Consider the following 17,720-nt stretch of genomic DNA (forward strand, 5'->3'; position numbering starts at 1 on the left):
AAAATAACAGGAAATAACCGATGTATCTTTATACTGTAACAGTAGGGAAGATAAACCAAAAAACAGGGCTGGCTAATTTATTTGGTAACAAAGTTTGCTTATACCTCAAGCTGGATTTTATGTTTTTAACCCATCAGCCAACTAACCAAGTCTGCTGGTGCCAACAATCCCCAGCTGACATTACTGCGGCTTTTTGAGGTTCTCATTCTGGGTATTTAAAAATAATAAATACACTTGGTATTTTTTATAAATACAAACTGTATATGTGTAAAATGTAATTATTTTTAATTAAAAAACAAAGCAAGTATTCATTCTGCTGCTGTTGATATGTGTTGAGATCTTTTTTATTGAAACTTCATCTATAACTTGCAACAATAAACTTTTTGGTTTAGTTCACTTTTTATTGCACATTCTTGTGAATCAGCTACCTGGTTAGAGCCAGCTGTCAACTACTGAACACAAATTCCACCTTAAGTTTACCAGCTTTAGTCATAAAATAATCTTCATGTGATTATTTTTTGTTTGTTTTTGGTAACCAATAATATTACCGGCCAGCCAAATTAATCTATATTGGAAGTGATTAAAAATAAGGGCTTTAGGGATTTTCTTGGATATTTTGGGCCACTGTGAGTTTTAAATATAGATGATCTAGATTTATGTATATTAATGTTAAAAATGGTGTAGCTCTTCAAGGTACATTTTGTGCATGTAAAGTAAGGTGGAGTTCTTCAGATCATCCTGCTACATGTGTAACTACTGGACATGGATCACTGAGAGAAGAATGGTAAAAAGCACCTTCTGCATCATCAGGCCTCTATAGATACATTACAACTGCTTTACATCTTCCAGATTTCTTTATGAAAAACTGGCCTGAAAGTTAATCTCTGCCACTTCACAAAGATTTTTTTTTTTTTGTGTGTGTTTTTGTTTTTTTAAGCCAAACATCAGAAATTCATATCAAAAAGGCAGGGGTAATTTTAGGTATAGCCTCAGACTAAAGATGCTCCAATGCGAAAATAGCAATGAAGGTGCACAACCAGAGTATTTTAAAATGGTAAATATTTTCATGTTTCCAACATCACACTAGTCATGTTTTTCCTGAGGTTATTTTATGCAATACTTACAGTGCAGGGCAGCAAATCATTTTTAATATAAAGATTTTCTAATACTGAATTCAAGTTAGGACTGCACTACATATTGCAAGAATATTATTGCAAAATCAGTGAGTGTAATATTTATATTGCAAAGGACTCTTTAGTAGTGCAATTATTGCTCCTCAATATATTCTGGCATTATAAAGTTCCAACTACATGCTACTTTAATATTGAGCAAGTTGGAAAAACAAATTAAACTGCTCAAAATGGAAAGATTATAGCAAATAGATTTAGAAAGAGTACAGCACAATAACCAGTATTATGGCCTTCCCAAGATTTTTCAAAACCATGCAGAGCCAATTTAAGTTACAAAATTGACTGCTATAAGGAGTGGAACATTTCTAAGAGGATATAAGAATTCCTTGTTTAAATGTTAGAAACAATTACCGGTAGTTCGTTTTAAAATGAAGCATATAATAAAAATTCAAACGAGGCAGATCATTTCATTTAATATTACCATGAAGCTCATCTATTTCAATGTGCTCTAAACTAAAAAAAACACAAAACAAAAAACAAATATTTCTAACAAACAATTCTGATCTATATAGCAAAAATATAAATCACATAACATTTTTTGAAATCCCTCTTTCTTTGTACAGAACATTTTAGTGTTGGACAGACAAAAAAAAAATGGCCATGTTTATAAACCACTCGTCACACAAAAATAGAAAACTGAAAAAAAAAAATAAAATAAAAAAAAGGAAAAAAAAAAAAAACTTGAAATCCTTTTTTCCTAGGACACACATATATATATATATATATATGTATATATATATATTTTTTTGTCAAACTGCATCTGATATGTAGACCAGTTGAAAAACCATTTCAGAGGTTCAAGTCAGAACAGCTGCCACACACATTTTGGTCTGCGTATATAAAACAGTAAAATTTAGGAAAACAATATGATCTGCTATAAATACAAAAAAATGCCAAAAACAATCCTTCAAACAAGAAAGGAATGTAGTGCCTGTTCATAAAAACAGAACAAACATGATCAGATAAAAAAAAATAAAAAATCATCAGGTGATTTAAGACGTAGATTCACAGACCCACTTGGAATAAGCTACACATCCTCTAATAAGCACATCCTTAAATAGTTTTTATATTATATGCAACCTGTGGACTGAGCCATCTCCTTATAGCCTTACAGTCAGTGTTTTGGCACATATGTTTGTGAAGCAATATATGCACAGCTTTAGAGTCGAAGCTGTTTAGGATAACCAAGGTTAGCTTAACCGTCTGGGAATGCATGTTGAATAGCTGCTTCGTATTCAAAATTCTAATACAAAACAGCACAGTCTAGTAGTTTATTCAAGGTTTCATAAAGTATTTTTCCACGGTTAAAAAGACAAGCTGAACCTAAGGTACCGCTGATGACTCAGAATTAATAGACAGAATAAGGTAATCTGAACAACGATTCGTTCTCTTTTCTTCATCACCGTTTCATTCATAACACTCTGCCCTCACATCTCTGCAAACTAATAAGCTTACCTAGTATTTATAGTTTTTAACACCTAATGCACCCAGCTTGTGCAAGCCACATAATACAGATCCGTTTCCCCCACTGTCTTTAACAGGCTCCCTCTGCAGTCTGTCCCTTCAGATTCAGCTTCTTTTAAGGATCGTAAGATTTGATCTGTTTCATTAAATACAAAATCTTCAACTAGATCATATTTCATCTTTATAAATCTGATATGCTTAGTGTTTGTGTAGCTGTAACGACAATAAAGAAAATGGAACAAAAGAGACCATTTAAAAAAAGCTGAGTAATCTTATAGAAGTTCGATTTGTGGTTTAAAGTTTTTCTTTAAAAAATAAATAGTGCTGCTCTGCTTGAAAAAAAGCTGAGATTTAGACAGTTTAATTTGTTTGTGAAGGTGAATAGTGTTTGTGGAAATGTAAAAAGTGGTCGAGTCCTGCTCTGGCTCGGTGAATTTGCTGAGGTTACCCACTGAAAAGCAAGATGGCAGATGTGTTGGGGAGCAGCACGCGGCTCCAGCTGGGTGTCGCGGTTTTCTGTTTGAACACAGAACAATGTTTGCAGCCAGTTTGAAGAACTTTCCACCTACAGCCCATCATTCTTTGCATTGAAGAGAGCTGCAAGGCCCAGTTGTTCAGTCTCCACTATATCCTTGTCAGGCTTCGGCTTTTTAAAGAGGGATGGAAGGTTACGGATGTGAACCTCCTTCCGGAACTGCTGGCAGAGAGCTTTCTGTGAGAGAAAAAGTTTCAAACAAGAAGATTTCCATTAGATTGTTCAGCGTTGGTGAGGCAGTCCAACATTTACAGCCCAGTCAGAATCACATTCATGATTTGCACTACAGGGACACCCTCTGAGAAGGACCTTCACTCAGAATTTTAAAGTGAAACACTGCTCTCTAGTGGTTAGATGTAGCATTACCCCAACAGTTCCTGCAATGAGCTTCTTGAACTGGTCTTTTCTTTTTTTCTCTCCAAATTTCTGGGCATTGGGATCCACAAGCCTCTGATCATAGTGGTCCAGAGCTTCCATGTTGATGTTTGGAATCTGGGTCATCACTGTCCTCAGCTCAATGTAGCGCGGTCGCTAAAGCAAATGGACAGAAAATGGACACGCATGAAAGGGATACACAAAGTATTTACTGTGTCCTAAAACTAGTTTAATGAAAATCGTTTTCATAAAAAACTTTAAAAAAATAAATAAATGAGTGCCACTTGAATTATTTGACATTAAATTGTTTTAGCATTTTGTTTCTTATTCCACCTCAGCAAATTTTACCTGTTGTATGATATATATATATATATATATATATATATATATATATATATATATATATATATATATATATATATATATATATATATATATACACACACACACAGAAAAATAAAAATAGCCAACAGCTTTTGTCATCAGCAATAGCCTCACCAGGTTGTCATAGATGAGCATGGCCAGGTTACAGAGGGTAACGTTGCAGGTGTCATGCTGCCCGTGAACCTGAAGGGCTCTGAGGACGCTGGTATAGAACCACGTCACCGCCTCAGGGAGAAGATTACCCCCTACAACCTGAAAAAAATAAGTTCAACTTTGTTAATTCAAGTTTCAATAGGGTACCATATGCATTTCATGTCACAGATGGTCACTGCCAAAAATGACTACTTTACTATTGGTAATAGGACCTGTGTGTGAAACAGTCTAGTTCAAAATAAGTGTTTTGATACAATCCAATCTAAATAATAATCATCTTCTAACTTTATTTATTACAATAGTTTTAGCTATATTGGGTACAGGTTTAACTGCACACAACTGCTCTGGCTGTATTCAACTATATTTCTTCAGTTACCAAAGAACACCACATGATCTTTCACTCAAATAATTAAAACAAAGTGTCATGGTTAGTCCTTTGAAATTGGCAATCAGTTTATATTAGCTGGGGAGTATGAGGCACAATGTTTAACTAAATGAAGTAATCTGTTATTCAGGCTGCAGTTTGAGTGCAACATATGTCTAGCATGAAGTCAAATTCCACTTAGCACTGAGGGAAGATTCAGAAAGAAGAAAAAAATCAGGTTTAAGATTCTCTTTACAATCAACTCAGCAGGATCAGAAGAAATTCCTTTGGGAGTAAAGAAAACGCTTTTATGTAAAAAGATCGATGCACAGAAAGGCTGCCTCTGGTTTTTTTTTTTATTGGGTGGACACAGTAATGGACAGTATAAAGCAATATAATTTAATTCAGTATTGATATGACTTTTAACACACTTCCAATACTTCTGTATACATGAAGGCAGCATTTGTCCCTGAAGTTTGTGTTTTAGTTTTTTTAAAGTACATATTTTTAAAAATGTTAGGTTGAAGCAGTTTGATAAACATGGAAAAATAACCGTCAGTAAGTCTTTCTGTAAGTGTTTAGAGGCATCTGTTGTGGGCATTATACATTGTCTTTTATAACCTCATGTTGAAATAAACTGATATTTAGGTATAAACCAGTTACCTGCCGCAGGAGGTTCCAGCAGACCATGGACGCGGTGCGGTGGCAGTTTGTGGTGTCCTTCCAGGAGAGTGAGGTGAATGAGAGGGTCAGCAAAGACATATACACATCCTGCAACAGAAAAAAGCAAACCATCCAGTTCAGAAGCATTATTTAAAGTCACAGTGCTTTTTTTCAACCTGAGACTGACCTCATGTTTAAGCAAGCATTTTCCAAGTTCAGTCAGCTCTTCCATGGGCTGTGGAGATGATGCTGCCTGAACCGACTCCATCGCCACATCCTCCTCTGGAATAGTACGTCTTTAGAAAAAAGCATTCACATCTTTCTCACTTGAACGTAGAAATTAACTCTCACCATCATTTTCCTCCTTATTTGCTGCTGCTTCTGGCACCTTTCTGGAAATACAGCTCACATCTAAAAGAGGAAAGAAGATTGTTATTCAGAAGCCATCATAACTCACATCGCTGGGTTAGAGAAAACGCTGATCAAGCAGCTGTGATCTACCATACAGAACTTCTAAAAACTCCTTGTATGCAGTCTTCTCAGCAATCAAAATACTTTGAAAGCACTTTGCTGACAGAATTGCATAAGATTAATAAGACTTCAAGTAACATCTTTAGTGAAAAAAGTGCCACATATCTAAACTAAAGACAGAGCAGCCGTCAGATGAACCCGATACACATTTTTTGATTACAAATAAACAGTAGAAAGAAAACAAGAAAAACTTAATCTACTCTAAACAACGAGCTCTACGTTCCCCACCATGTTTACCATAGATAATACCATCCTCCTTCCCTGTCAATTTTCCTGTTACACTCAACTCTTAATTATTGTAGTGGCAATTGAGGTACAACAAAAAAAATAAGTTATTTTCATTTGATCCTATGTGGGTATGTTTCAACCCTCTCATAACACCAAGTGTTGAATGTAGCTTGGTTTAATAACTGTGCAAGATGTTTTTCTATTTACTTGATATAACAGGCAACTATAAGCATGGCATATAAATTGTACTTGTATTAATTAAATAAATGGTTCACAATAGTGACATGATATTGCTGACAGGTCTTTATGTAAAATACAAGTGAAACCAGTTGCTGTCTGGACTTACTGAGAAGATCCAGAACCTCCCTGGTGAGCAGACGAACAAGCTGCTCTTCCAGCATCTCCTGAGTCACAGCTCTGTCCTCTTGGATCACCTGCTCCTCCTCTTCTTCCCCACTGATGACACAGGCATGTCATTATGAAACCGATTTCGGCATTTAAAAAAATAAATTAGCTGCTATTAACGAAACTGTAAAGCTTAATCATTTCACAACAACTTACTTCACAGAGGACCTCTGGTTGATGACCTGCCACTTTACGTTCAGCCTCTGTCATATAAAGCACAAGTCCATGCACTTAAGAATGGCACAATTTAATGCTTTATGTTGCAGCCCTGCCCCTAAAAATTCTCACTAACAGCATACTGACCTGCAACATGTAGGTGAACAAAGGCCCCAGCAGGGGGCGCAGCAGACTCTCGTGATACTCTGGAGGACAGGAGAGCACCAACTGCTTTAAAAACAGCCGTACACATCTGCTAAGGCAAACAGTTTTCATCTTTATGCTGATATAAGGTTACTAACTCATCTAGCAGACACACAAACTGGCAAATAAAAAAAAAGGATATGAATAACAGAGCGAAGTCTGTGATCAGGCACATGGTCAAGGGAAGCAAAGGCAGAGCCGATGATTCCTTCAGCGAGTCTCTCCACTGTGTAAAACTCCTGCATCAGAGCTGGACCTGCGTTACCCAGGATATGAAAGCTGCAGGGGTGAAGAGCGCACAGGGAGGCAGAGAGGAACTGAGACAGTATCGGGATAAAATACAAACTAACAGTCAAAAAACATCAAATCTAACTACGACAAGGGAACAAAACATACCAGTTTTCAAATAATGAAGTAAAAAACCCCTGCATCCGATCTAGAGGGCTTTTATTCACGGGAGCATCATAATTATCCTGACTAGGCTGGGGGAGACCTAAAGAAAGAAGTTTAAAAGGTTAAATATTTAATGACTCCTCACGTTGATTATGATGATAATCAGGATAGAGAAAGCTTTTCTTACCAAGAATTATGAATTTATCTCCATCTATGACATCGTATGCTCTGGAGAAGGTCTCACTAAGACGAGCAACATTCTCAGGTATAAATAAACTGTTCTGAGTTCTGAAAAAACAAAAAGAAATTAAACCCATTACAATAATATAATCTTATATACATGAACAAATTTAACATCAAGTCTATCAATTCCTGTAAGGAAACTAAAGACTTTAAAAGGTATAGATGGTTTTGTTTCATCTAAATAGGTGGTCTTCCTAATTGTCAATCATTTTGGTGATATGTTTATGTAAGGTCGTCCTAAATGCTCTTCCCGTTAGCTATCTTTTTCTGCGTTTGCACACTTTCAGGCATATATGTGTGGTCAGCTACGGTTTCAGACAGACAGTCATTGAAGCTCACCTTTCTCACCATGGTTCTTTAAAAATGGCCAAGCCTTGTAAGAGGGAAAAATGTCTACCAACTGTATGAGAAGAAAAGAAAGTCCTCAGAAGAGACAAGAATGCTTTGCACGGTGAGGTCTCCCTGCAAAGCACTATGGGATTTGCTGTCACAGCGGCCCACTGTAGCCATAGGCTGCCGCTACCCGACAGCAGCGACTAAAAACTAAGATAGTGCAGGCACCGTGCAGTAGACCAACAGGGAAGTGTTTATCTGTCCTGACAATAGGTTGAATGAGTTCACTTTAAAGTCCTCGCTCTATATAGTGATTGAGGGATTCAGGGTTTAGGGCAGACATTCAGACACTAAGCTTCTATGAACTATGAGAAAAGCAACTTTTAAACAGAGTGTGCACGAGAAGAAATGGGACTTATGCATGCTCTCGCACAAGCATTCTTCTTTAAAGTGGAGAGGGCGGGTCTTTTAAACAAAATGTGAGTAAATTTTCCACAATACCTTTAAAGCTAAGAGGATTGGAAAATGTCATTCTTTGATCAAAAATCTACAATGACACTATGAGGGAAAAGTCCACTTAAAATACACATGCTTACCTTATAAGAGCGAGCAGATTGGGCAGGAAGGCCAGAAACTGAGCTGCACAAGGGTTTCTGTAGATAGGGGCTCCAGCGGGAGTGTAGCCAACCACAAATCCACCGGCTCTTGCTTCTTCTAGGTCTGCAGGCCAGCGTGCACGCTTTACCACCGCGAGCATCGCATTCAAAGAGAAGCTCAACTACCAGGAAACAGAAAAGAGCACTTCAGCTCAGGTGATGAACCAGGATCGAAAACAATACTGAACTTTTATGCCACTGTACATAGTCTTAAAGGGAGGGAGTCACGAGAAGAAGTGGAATAACAATCGATTGCGTGAATTTGTGTAGTTTCTGTGCCACGATTACCGATAGCATCCAGTGGTGTATTTATTCCCCACTTACAAATGTCGACGATACAACACAGCAAGGATAAGATGGATGGGCTATGGATGGATGGATATGGATTTTTACAGCAGGAATTCAACCATAAAAAGCTTTAGAAAAGCTTAAATGTTTGAGGCAGAGTTTCAAATAGAAGCCCAAACCAAAATGGATACTGCAGCTGATTTCAAAGGGGAAACAAATGGCGCAGATGAAACAATGGAAGCCAATTTCTCCATTTGATTGACTGGATGCATGTTTAGCTCTCATAAAATTAGCAAAAATATGGTTTCTGCATGCATCACCTTCAATAGTGCATTATATCATATTATAGAGGCACTGCATGAGCCCTGATCTAATGATTCATTGTAAAAAATAAATAAAAGTAAAATAAGAACTCTGACTGCCTAGCGGTGGATTCATTTTCTAATTTCTTCCCCCTCATGTTGACATTAAGGAACAGATTTAATGGGCTGTACTGCAGGTGAATGCATATTGGGAATTGGACTAAGATTAGTCAAGTTCTTCCTGCTTGGGCAATATTACGTGCAGAAATTTCAGATGATGACGAAGTTTATTGGGAAAGGTTTTTAGGATAAAAAAAAAGCATCAAACAGTCTATAGGTTGGTACTAAAAATTGTCTTGGAATTAAGATCTTTCATAATAAAGAATAAACAATATTTTTTGCTGAAAATTAACACTGTATTATAACTCTACTGTGCAGAATTAAACTTTGAACAGTGGAATTTAATATAAAGATGAAAATGCTAAATGATCAAAAGAGCAAACAAAATGCCAATAGTTTCCTCATGCATTCTGTGATGTAATAAGATGAACTTTTAGCCAAAACTTGCTTTTAATTACAGAAATTGTCGATTAATTTTTCATTTAATACAAAACACCAAACAAAGATCTAATCATAAGATGTTCTACAAGCCATATCTAATGGAGTTTGATTGTTTTTAATAAATGTAAAGAGCGTTTTTAGCAGCTTTAAAAACAACTGGCAGAGATGAGGTTGAACCTGAATAAGAGTCATGCAAGGAGATCTAAATATACTCAGGTTACTCATTTTTTATTTAAAACACGTTTTAGATGATTCTTGAAGGGGAAGTTTATAATTTGACTTTAAATATAAAGCATTAGTTTTACTACCCCACTTACTTCACCCCTGTTATGTCCTGCTGCATCTCCCTCATCCTTCGCCTCTGTGACAACTGTATCTGCTCCAACAAATAACAGGAACTTGACAGGATCCCAAAGCACACTGAAACAGACACAGGATAAATGTTGCTATAAATTTGAAATCATCATCGACATATTCCCAGAATCAAAAATAAAAGAAAAATCTACCTTGTCATCTCCTCCGAGGTCCACTGGGTGATTGTTGAGGTCATTAGTTCATCTAAAAAAGCCTTCTGCTTTTCAAAGTCCTTAAACTGGTTACTGATGAGAACCAGAGCTTCTATCTGGGAGCATTTCTCCAAGAAAGTCAACGTGGCATCGCTAGAAAACAACTCTTTGACATGGTTGTAAAACATATCGAAGCAAGGCTGTGGAAGAAAAACTGTAATAGCACCTGAAAAATCATTGGAATCCAGTTTTGACTCATTTTAACTGGGATAAAAACATGTTTTACCAAGATAAACTGGGGGTAATCCCGGCAAATTTTAATGATAGCCGAGCAGGCGTGCCTCCGAACATTCTTCACAGCTCGACTGCGAGGTAACTGAAACATGGTGGCATAGTCTTATATTTCAACTTTAGATGATGAAAAAAGTTTTAGCTGTTAAAGAGAAGCTTACCTTGTTTTCTGAATCTATGTGAAAAGTGACTGCTTTAAATAGCTGTAAAGACAAAAAAGAACAGAAATAAGCAACCAAATCGGTTCTAAATCATTCAAGACACAAGATGCCCTTTTTCCATAACTTTTAGCCTCAGAGTCAAATAGATCGACTTGTATCCAACCTTGTAGAGAACCTGTGGCACGAACTCTGGCCTGTGAGTGACGAATGGAAAGAGGGCCGAGATGTTGCTCAGCACACAGGACAGGATGAGTGGGTCTCTGGTTTCGTAGTTCAGCACGGCTTGCAGGAGCTCCATGCTCTGATCTCTTGGCAACTTCTGAAAAGTTTGCAGGCAGCAAAATTAGAACTCATTACATTTCCTTCCTAAACCTGTCTCCTTTTTCTGTACATTGGTAATTTTTGTCACCTCATCATCCAAACTTTTGAAGATCTGATGCATCACACACTCCATAAAGACTGTGACTGCATCCCACTGAAGGACACATGGCGACGTCAAGGAACACAGACCCTCGGCCGTCTTAGCTGAAGAGAGACAGTACAACACTTTACTATTATTGGAAAAACAATAAGGAAGCAGATTTTTATTCCAACTTACATCAAACTGTATAATGTGAGAAACATCTAAAAATGTATAGATACTTTAACATTCTATAAAATATTGCATTGAGTCAAAGCTGTCAAATATTACCCCAAACGGAATCAAGACTAAAAGTTAAACTCTTACAGGATGCGTCTCCAGGATCAACTGGAGCGGCGATCTGAAACTGTAGCCACTCTGCAGCGGTCTGGAAAGCCTCCACTGGAACAATACGACTTATAGTCCTCAGAACTTCCCCTTGCTGTGCTCGATATACTTTTAAAACACAAAGAAACAAAAAATACCACTAGTTGAATAAAACAAAGCATTATCTCCTGTAACCTAATAAAAGAAATAAAACCAACCGGAGAAGGAAGAGCTGAAGTCTTCGTCACCGTCAAAGTCCATACGAGAGTACACACAACTTGGGCTGTCCTGCCTAGAAGGGAAACCAGTCTGAAAACAAAACAAAAACAACCTTTTAAACCATGCAGTTAAACATATTTCTCTTAGCATAACCTCATTGCTTTTCTTCTCCTCCACCCTGTGATTAATGTACAAAAGCAGCATCCCACCTTAACAAGATTGGTTGTTGATACTTTGAGGAGTTTGACGGCCATCTCCAAGACAACAGGGACTTTTGACAGAATCTCATGTCTGAACAAACTGCCCCATGTCATCATAGTACAAGATTTTAAAAACTAGAGAATAGAAAAAAAAATAAAAATAAAAGAAAAAAACACAGAAATATCAGCTTTTAGTTACAAGCCAAGTAGAACTTAAAAGAAAATGGTTAATTTAAGTAAAATGCAAGCCAATTCCTCCAATAATTAGCAGGAACTCACCTGACTGGAATGTGTAGTGAAGGCTAATAAGGCTTCTGTGTACTTGCTGAGATTTGCAGGAACTTCAACCTCTGGACATGAACCCTGTTGGGACACAATTCTAGATGTTGACATGCATTAAACACACTGTAAACATAGTGATCTATGTGCTGCCACACAAGGGAAAACTCACCACTAATGAGCAGAGCTGGAATCCTAGAGCGCACAGGACCTGACAGAGTCTCTTCAGGAAAATGTAGCGGCGCTCCACCACCTCCACTGTTCTAAATACAAAACAGAAATTATAAAAACACCAAGACAAATCACACACAGTCGTTGATAGTGTGCAGCCTTGTGACAGAACTTACTGTGAACTTGATGAATTCGGACATATTGCTAAATTATCTGCCGATCTGGACACAGAGAAATAAGTCTCATTATAACAAAGCCTCAAGTATAATCAGAGCCAGAATAAAGAAGCAGGGGAACTCACTGGGCTGCAGAGAGGATGTACTGGATGGCCACATCATTAAATAGCAGCATGAAGGGCCTCCTCTCCTCCAGCTTGCCCTGTGGTAGAACACCATAAAGACTACAACATAAAACTCTTCCTATTGCAAACACTGTCATAGCTAAGATTAGCTAGATTAAATACATTACAGTAAGACAGTTTGGTAACACAGAACAAAAAAATCTGGTTATTTAAACCGTTTTATATGAGAAACCCTTAAACCCAATTAAAAGACCTGTTTCAGATGTGCAGTGTATTCTAATAGGTGATAATATAACCAATCAAAGGTGAACTAACACTAGTGCTTTAAAACAGCTACGACCTGAAAGGATAGAACCAGCTTCTCAGGCTGCAAGAACACATCATAGGTCTGACTTGCAGCACTCCCTTTAATAGGCAAACTCACATAAAGGGGCATCGTAATTGGGCTTTTACTGAACAAATAAATTTAACATGTTTTAAATCCATTTATGGTCTCTGAAGTGTTCTCCTATAAGGTTTTATTTCAGATAATTTGCTAGAGAGAAAAATTACAAAATAGAAATGAGGATTATTTTAGCTTCTTCCTTGAACGGTAGTTAAAGCCGTTTCTTTCCAGCTAAGCTGAGACTCCGGGTGAAACACAGAAAAGAACTGGAGTGTCCTGAAAACTGATCAGCTTTAATTTTCTAAACAAGGATATAACAATATTGTCAAACATGCATTATTCATCTTTCGCTAGTACAATAAAGACTTTTTAAACCTAAGCAACCTAAGCACAATGTTTGCATTATACCAAAATGAAGCAGTATGGACAAGTAATTTAAAATAAAATCCTAATTGCTGAATATCTTTCCCAAAACAGAGTGGAGAGCTTTTTGTTAATCTCTGATCAAAAAGTCAGAAGCATGTCATTATGTCTTTAATAGTCAAGGGAAGGGGTAAATTTCTCACAATTTTTAACTTAGACTTTTTTTTCCCAAAATATATTTATTCAAATTTTAGCAATTTAAACAAACATCTTGAACAATATAAAGAATATAATCACAGCAATATTTACGTTACTGTTCAAGTCAAAATAAAATACAGACAACAAATTGCCTCACACAACATTTATTCCAATGCGACTGATCACATTTCATGCTTAGCCTCTTATCATGAGAATTAAATTTGACAGTATTTGTCCTCCAATAAATTGTCTTTGGGAACTGCGGTTCGCTTGTTCTTCAATCACTTGCACTTTTTTTTTTTTTTAGATATTCAGAGTCTAAAGATAATCAATGAAGGAGTTCCAAATGGATTCAAACTGTTCCTGTTTGTCCTTTAATACATACATGATTTTTTCCAGAGGGAGGACAGATAACTTATAGACTTTTTAAAACACGAAAGACATGACTGTAGTTAGTGTGTTACCAAAGCCCTAAGGATCTTTCAGGGCAGATGTTAATCACTCAAAGCTTTTAATATTAATAGTTAATTGTTTAATGGATGTTAGTTTTTTTGTTGTTTTTTTTTTTTCTATACCTAAAATGTGATATTTAGAACAGGCAGGTTTTGGACAAAAATTCGGGGAAAATGTGTGGTGAGACTCGATTAAAATTTATTTTGTGGAGTTATGGTGACAGCAGACACACTTCTGCCATAGCTTAGATGTCCCTACTGATCTGAGGTATTTGGTAGGCACACTTCACTGCACAACTCATATTCACATTTCTAATTGATTCTTGTAAAAGAAACCGCAAGGACAAAGGTTTCGGCTTGGGACTTTAGTATGTATATAAGAAAATGCAATTAATCGTGCGTGTGTTTTTCTTTTTTTTTTCTTTTTTTAAACACGTTACAATTTTTCAAATTGAACGCATTAAAGTCCCAGTTCTAGGGAAAACTAACCATCTCTCAGAAGAACAATGACCTTACAATGGGTTTTCAAACACTTTCTGAAGAAGCATTCATTCATGGTCGAACATGCAGACAAACAGTAAAGATTGCAGTTATATAATAAACAAAAAAGACAAATCCCAGTGCATATTTCCTGCAACTCACCTTCCGGCTCAAAGCAATAAGTAGGCACTCCGAAGCCTCCAGCTGCAGCTCAGGTTCACTCAGCAACAGGCACAGCATCTCCAGCAGTTGACAGTTTCTAGAAGTGATGTGCACCAGGCTCACCCAATCTATGTAGCCTGCAAGCGTATTCAGCGTGGCCACGGCAACTCGACAGTGAGCTTTGGCCTGTGAGTGGATTAGAATGTTAAAAATTTAACTAATAGGACATAAAACAGGTCGAAGGTGAAAATAGCCTTAATTGTATAAAAAAAGATGAAGATTTTTGTGAATACCTTCACTTCGTGAACCGGTTCTTCTTTCTGGAAAACAAAACACGATTAACCCCCAATGTCAAATCATATTTGGAGTGCTACTATCGGAGCCCAAACTAATCCAGTGAAGACATAACTTACCAATCTGCGATAGTCCTCTACATTAATGTGCAAAATGGCCAAAATGAAGCTGAAGATGCTATCCATGTTCTGGGTGAGTGTCTGTTGGATGTCTCTGCGTCTCTGTGTGGGTAACGTCTGGAAGGTGATAACGTCCTCTGCCAGCCTCAAAAGGATCAGCATGACCAGTTCTGTCTGTGCCTCCTGCAAAAAACAAAAACAAACAAAACATTTCATAAACATCTAAAATTCTGCTTCTGAAATTCTATAAACTTGATGCAGAGAAATTAAAAAGATTCAGTTTTAGAAGGTGATGTTTGAGCTTCTTTATGCATGCAACTTTTATCTTACCATTTGCTCACTAGTCTAATCGATTGGTGAATTTCATATTTCTATTAAAACACCAGCAAAACATTGATATTTGAGGTGGCACTGGCAACACTACAATACATCACAATAACTTAAACAATTTTAAACTAATTTCATTTTTTATAATAGTAGGCGTAATTTTGTAAGAAAGTAGCATGGGTATGACTCATCCTCCAGTGGAACATATTTGCTTGCAAACCATTAGGTCATCCTATTCAAACTAAACTATGCTGGTTAAGGAAGCATGCTGCTCTTCTGTACTGCATGGGTAACTCACCCCTTGGCTACAGAGGGTTTCCATCTCCTTCAGCATATCTGGCCAATGCTGAGGCCATTCTCTTTTAATCATTTCTACCACGATTCGAGATAGGGCATCTTTGACGTGGCTCTCTTCCTCCAGGATAGAATGAGTACCCTGATGAAATCCAGTAACATCAGCAAATGTCAAACACAAGCTAGAAAGTGTAAGTTTTATCCGATTTGAAAAGCAGGATCTTGTTTTCGTTTATTTTTTTTTACTTTTACTGTCACACCTACAGTTGTTAGCAGCTGCATGGCACACTCTTTTAACTGGACTTTCTCTTGTTGCTGCATATTGTTCCATCTGAACCTGAAGGAGGAAAAAAATACAACCATCAAACAGTACAATTCTGATCATGGTAGGTTTTCAAGTATCACGTGTTATAGACTTACTTGATGACGTGCTCCAGTATTTGCAAACCAAAGTGTCTCACCACAGCAGGCTGACTTTTGTCCGCTAAATGCAGGCCACATGGGACACAAAGGGTGCTTGTCTCTTTAAATCTTTCACAGAACTGTTTAGAGAGAAAAGTTGGCCTTATTAAAAGCAAATGTCTTGATTAACTATATATTAAAGCGCATGAGTTACACGTGCATTAACTTATTGCTAGGAACACGTGTTGGGTATAAAACCAATATTCGCAAACATAAAAAAACAACAATAACGAATAAATAAATTTGGACCCATTTGTTACGTAGATTGCCTACCGAAAACATACCGGTTACTGATTTGACTAAATGAAAATGCATTTCTTAATTTCAATCTCATGTATTATTTGTGTGAATGTGAGAACATGGTTCAATACCGGTTACACTAGGCTAGCTCTCAAATGTTTTAGAATTACACATGAAATTAAGGATAACTCTTTCAAGCAAATGCTATAGAGACTTAAAGTATTGAAAGCGTCAGTTTATTCCCATTCATAGTCACATCATGGAGAGCGTCCTACGGTCAAAATGACAACGTAAGCTAGCTAAAAGCTAACTAGCTAACGTTAACAGTGCTACCTTTAGGGCCTCCAGTCGGTAAATCTGGCTCGTTTCTGCGTCCATTATCACCATCACGGCTTTTATAAGCTGATCACACATGGCAGCCAACTGCTCAGCCATGACTTCAGGTAGCGTCTGTCACACCGTTAAGACGAAAGCAAGCAACTCCCTTATGCAAAGCGCCTACACTACAGTGGATAACGTGCAAACAGGGAGAGACCGACGTCGGCCAACGTGTGCGAAGCGTCTATGTTTGAGCCCTTTGGCTTGCCGTCGTTAAAATTTAAAGCTTTGTAGTTTTTCTTTCTTTCTTTCTTTGCTTCAAATGCATTTAGAATTTACAGAAGGGGATTAGGGCCACTAAAAAAAAAAAAAAGTTAACTGATTTTAACATTTCAGTTTAATATGGAGGGGGGGGTTCTTTAATCTCAGAATACTTTAATCTCAGTATTCTGACCCTAATCTCAGAGTTCTGACTTTTTCCCATATTAAACTGATTTTAAAATTTTATTTTAGTTTATTATAGGAAAAAAGTCAGAATTCTGAGATTAAAGTCAGAATTAATCTCAGAATTCTGACTTTAATCTCAGAATACTTTAATCTCAGTATTCTGACCCTAATCTCAGAGTTCTGACTTTTTCCCATATTAAACTGATTTTAAAATTTTATTTTAGTTTATTATAGGAAAAAAGTCAGAATTCTGAGATTAAAGTCAGAATTAATCTCAGAATTCTGACTTTAATCTCAGAATTCTGAAATTTTACGATATTAAACTTAAATAAAATTAAAAAATTAAAAAATCAGAACCTTAAAATGCATACACTGTATTTATTTTATGGCATATTGCGGTAATCACTTATGCCGTTCAATAAAGTATGTTGTAGACTAACCAGTCAAATGCTAGCTGATGACAAGAGACAGTTTACAATTCTAGATTCACTATTACAGTAAACATCTTAACATATTTTGATTCTTTTTTTTATTATTAATGTGTACTATACAGTATAATGTATAGTTTTCAGCATTTAAATTCACGTTAAAATATTAATATGTATTTTATATATTTTTTTTCAAATTTAATTTAGTACCTATTTATTATTTATTTATGGGTTTGTCTCCTTTTGGTCATTAATATAGTTTAACATTATGCAGCGTTTTCTCTCATTTTTATACATATGATTCAATTCCTCTTAATTTTCTTATTTAAAAAAACTGTCTATTTCAATATTTTATCAGTATTTATGCTATTATTAGTATCAGTAGTTTAATAACAGGAGTAGTAGTTGCTGCTGTTGCAGTAGGAGGCTAAATATATGACCTTTGATTGAAAAGTTTTTTCATTTTAA

The 17,720-nt window shown here is 36.5% G+C and overlaps 1 protein-coding gene across 1 annotated transcript; it reads right to left on the reverse strand.

The window, feature by feature from the left end:
- Positions 1–1,931: 1,931 nt before the first annotated feature.
- LOC119788571 (exportin-5) lies at positions 1,932–16,619 on the reverse strand. The gene is made up of 33 exons (XM_038293068.1): positions 16,393–16,619; positions 15,778–15,899; positions 15,622–15,694; positions 15,362–15,499; positions 14,737–14,919; positions 14,617–14,643; positions 14,324–14,509; positions 12,284–12,360; positions 12,159–12,203; positions 11,984–12,074; positions 11,812–11,895; positions 11,542–11,667; positions 11,332–11,422; positions 11,114–11,242; positions 10,796–10,911; positions 10,550–10,705; positions 10,387–10,428; positions 10,221–10,310; positions 9,935–10,134; positions 9,746–9,848; positions 8,218–8,399; positions 7,233–7,333; positions 7,049–7,145; positions 6,795–6,931; positions 6,596–6,693; positions 6,449–6,495; positions 6,234–6,343; positions 5,480–5,539; positions 5,316–5,410; positions 5,129–5,236; positions 4,063–4,200; positions 3,556–3,720; positions 1,932–3,366 (listed from the first exon to the last, which is right to left on the reverse strand). The coding sequence occupies exons 1-33, from the start codon at positions 16,492–16,494 to the stop codon at positions 3,220–3,222; spliced, it is 3,666 nt and encodes a 1,221-aa protein (XP_038148996.1). The 5' UTR covers positions 16,495–16,619; the 3' UTR covers positions 1,932–3,219.
- Positions 16,620–17,720: the final 1,101 nt, after the last annotated feature.

The sequence above is a fragment of the Cyprinodon tularosa genome, unplaced genomic scaffold, assembly GCF_016077235.1.
Source record: "Cyprinodon tularosa strain WSP-4 unplaced genomic scaffold, ASM1607723v1 ctg32, whole genome shotgun sequence".
NCBI lineage: Eukaryota > Metazoa > Chordata > Actinopteri > Cyprinodontiformes > Cyprinodontidae > Cyprinodon > Cyprinodon tularosa.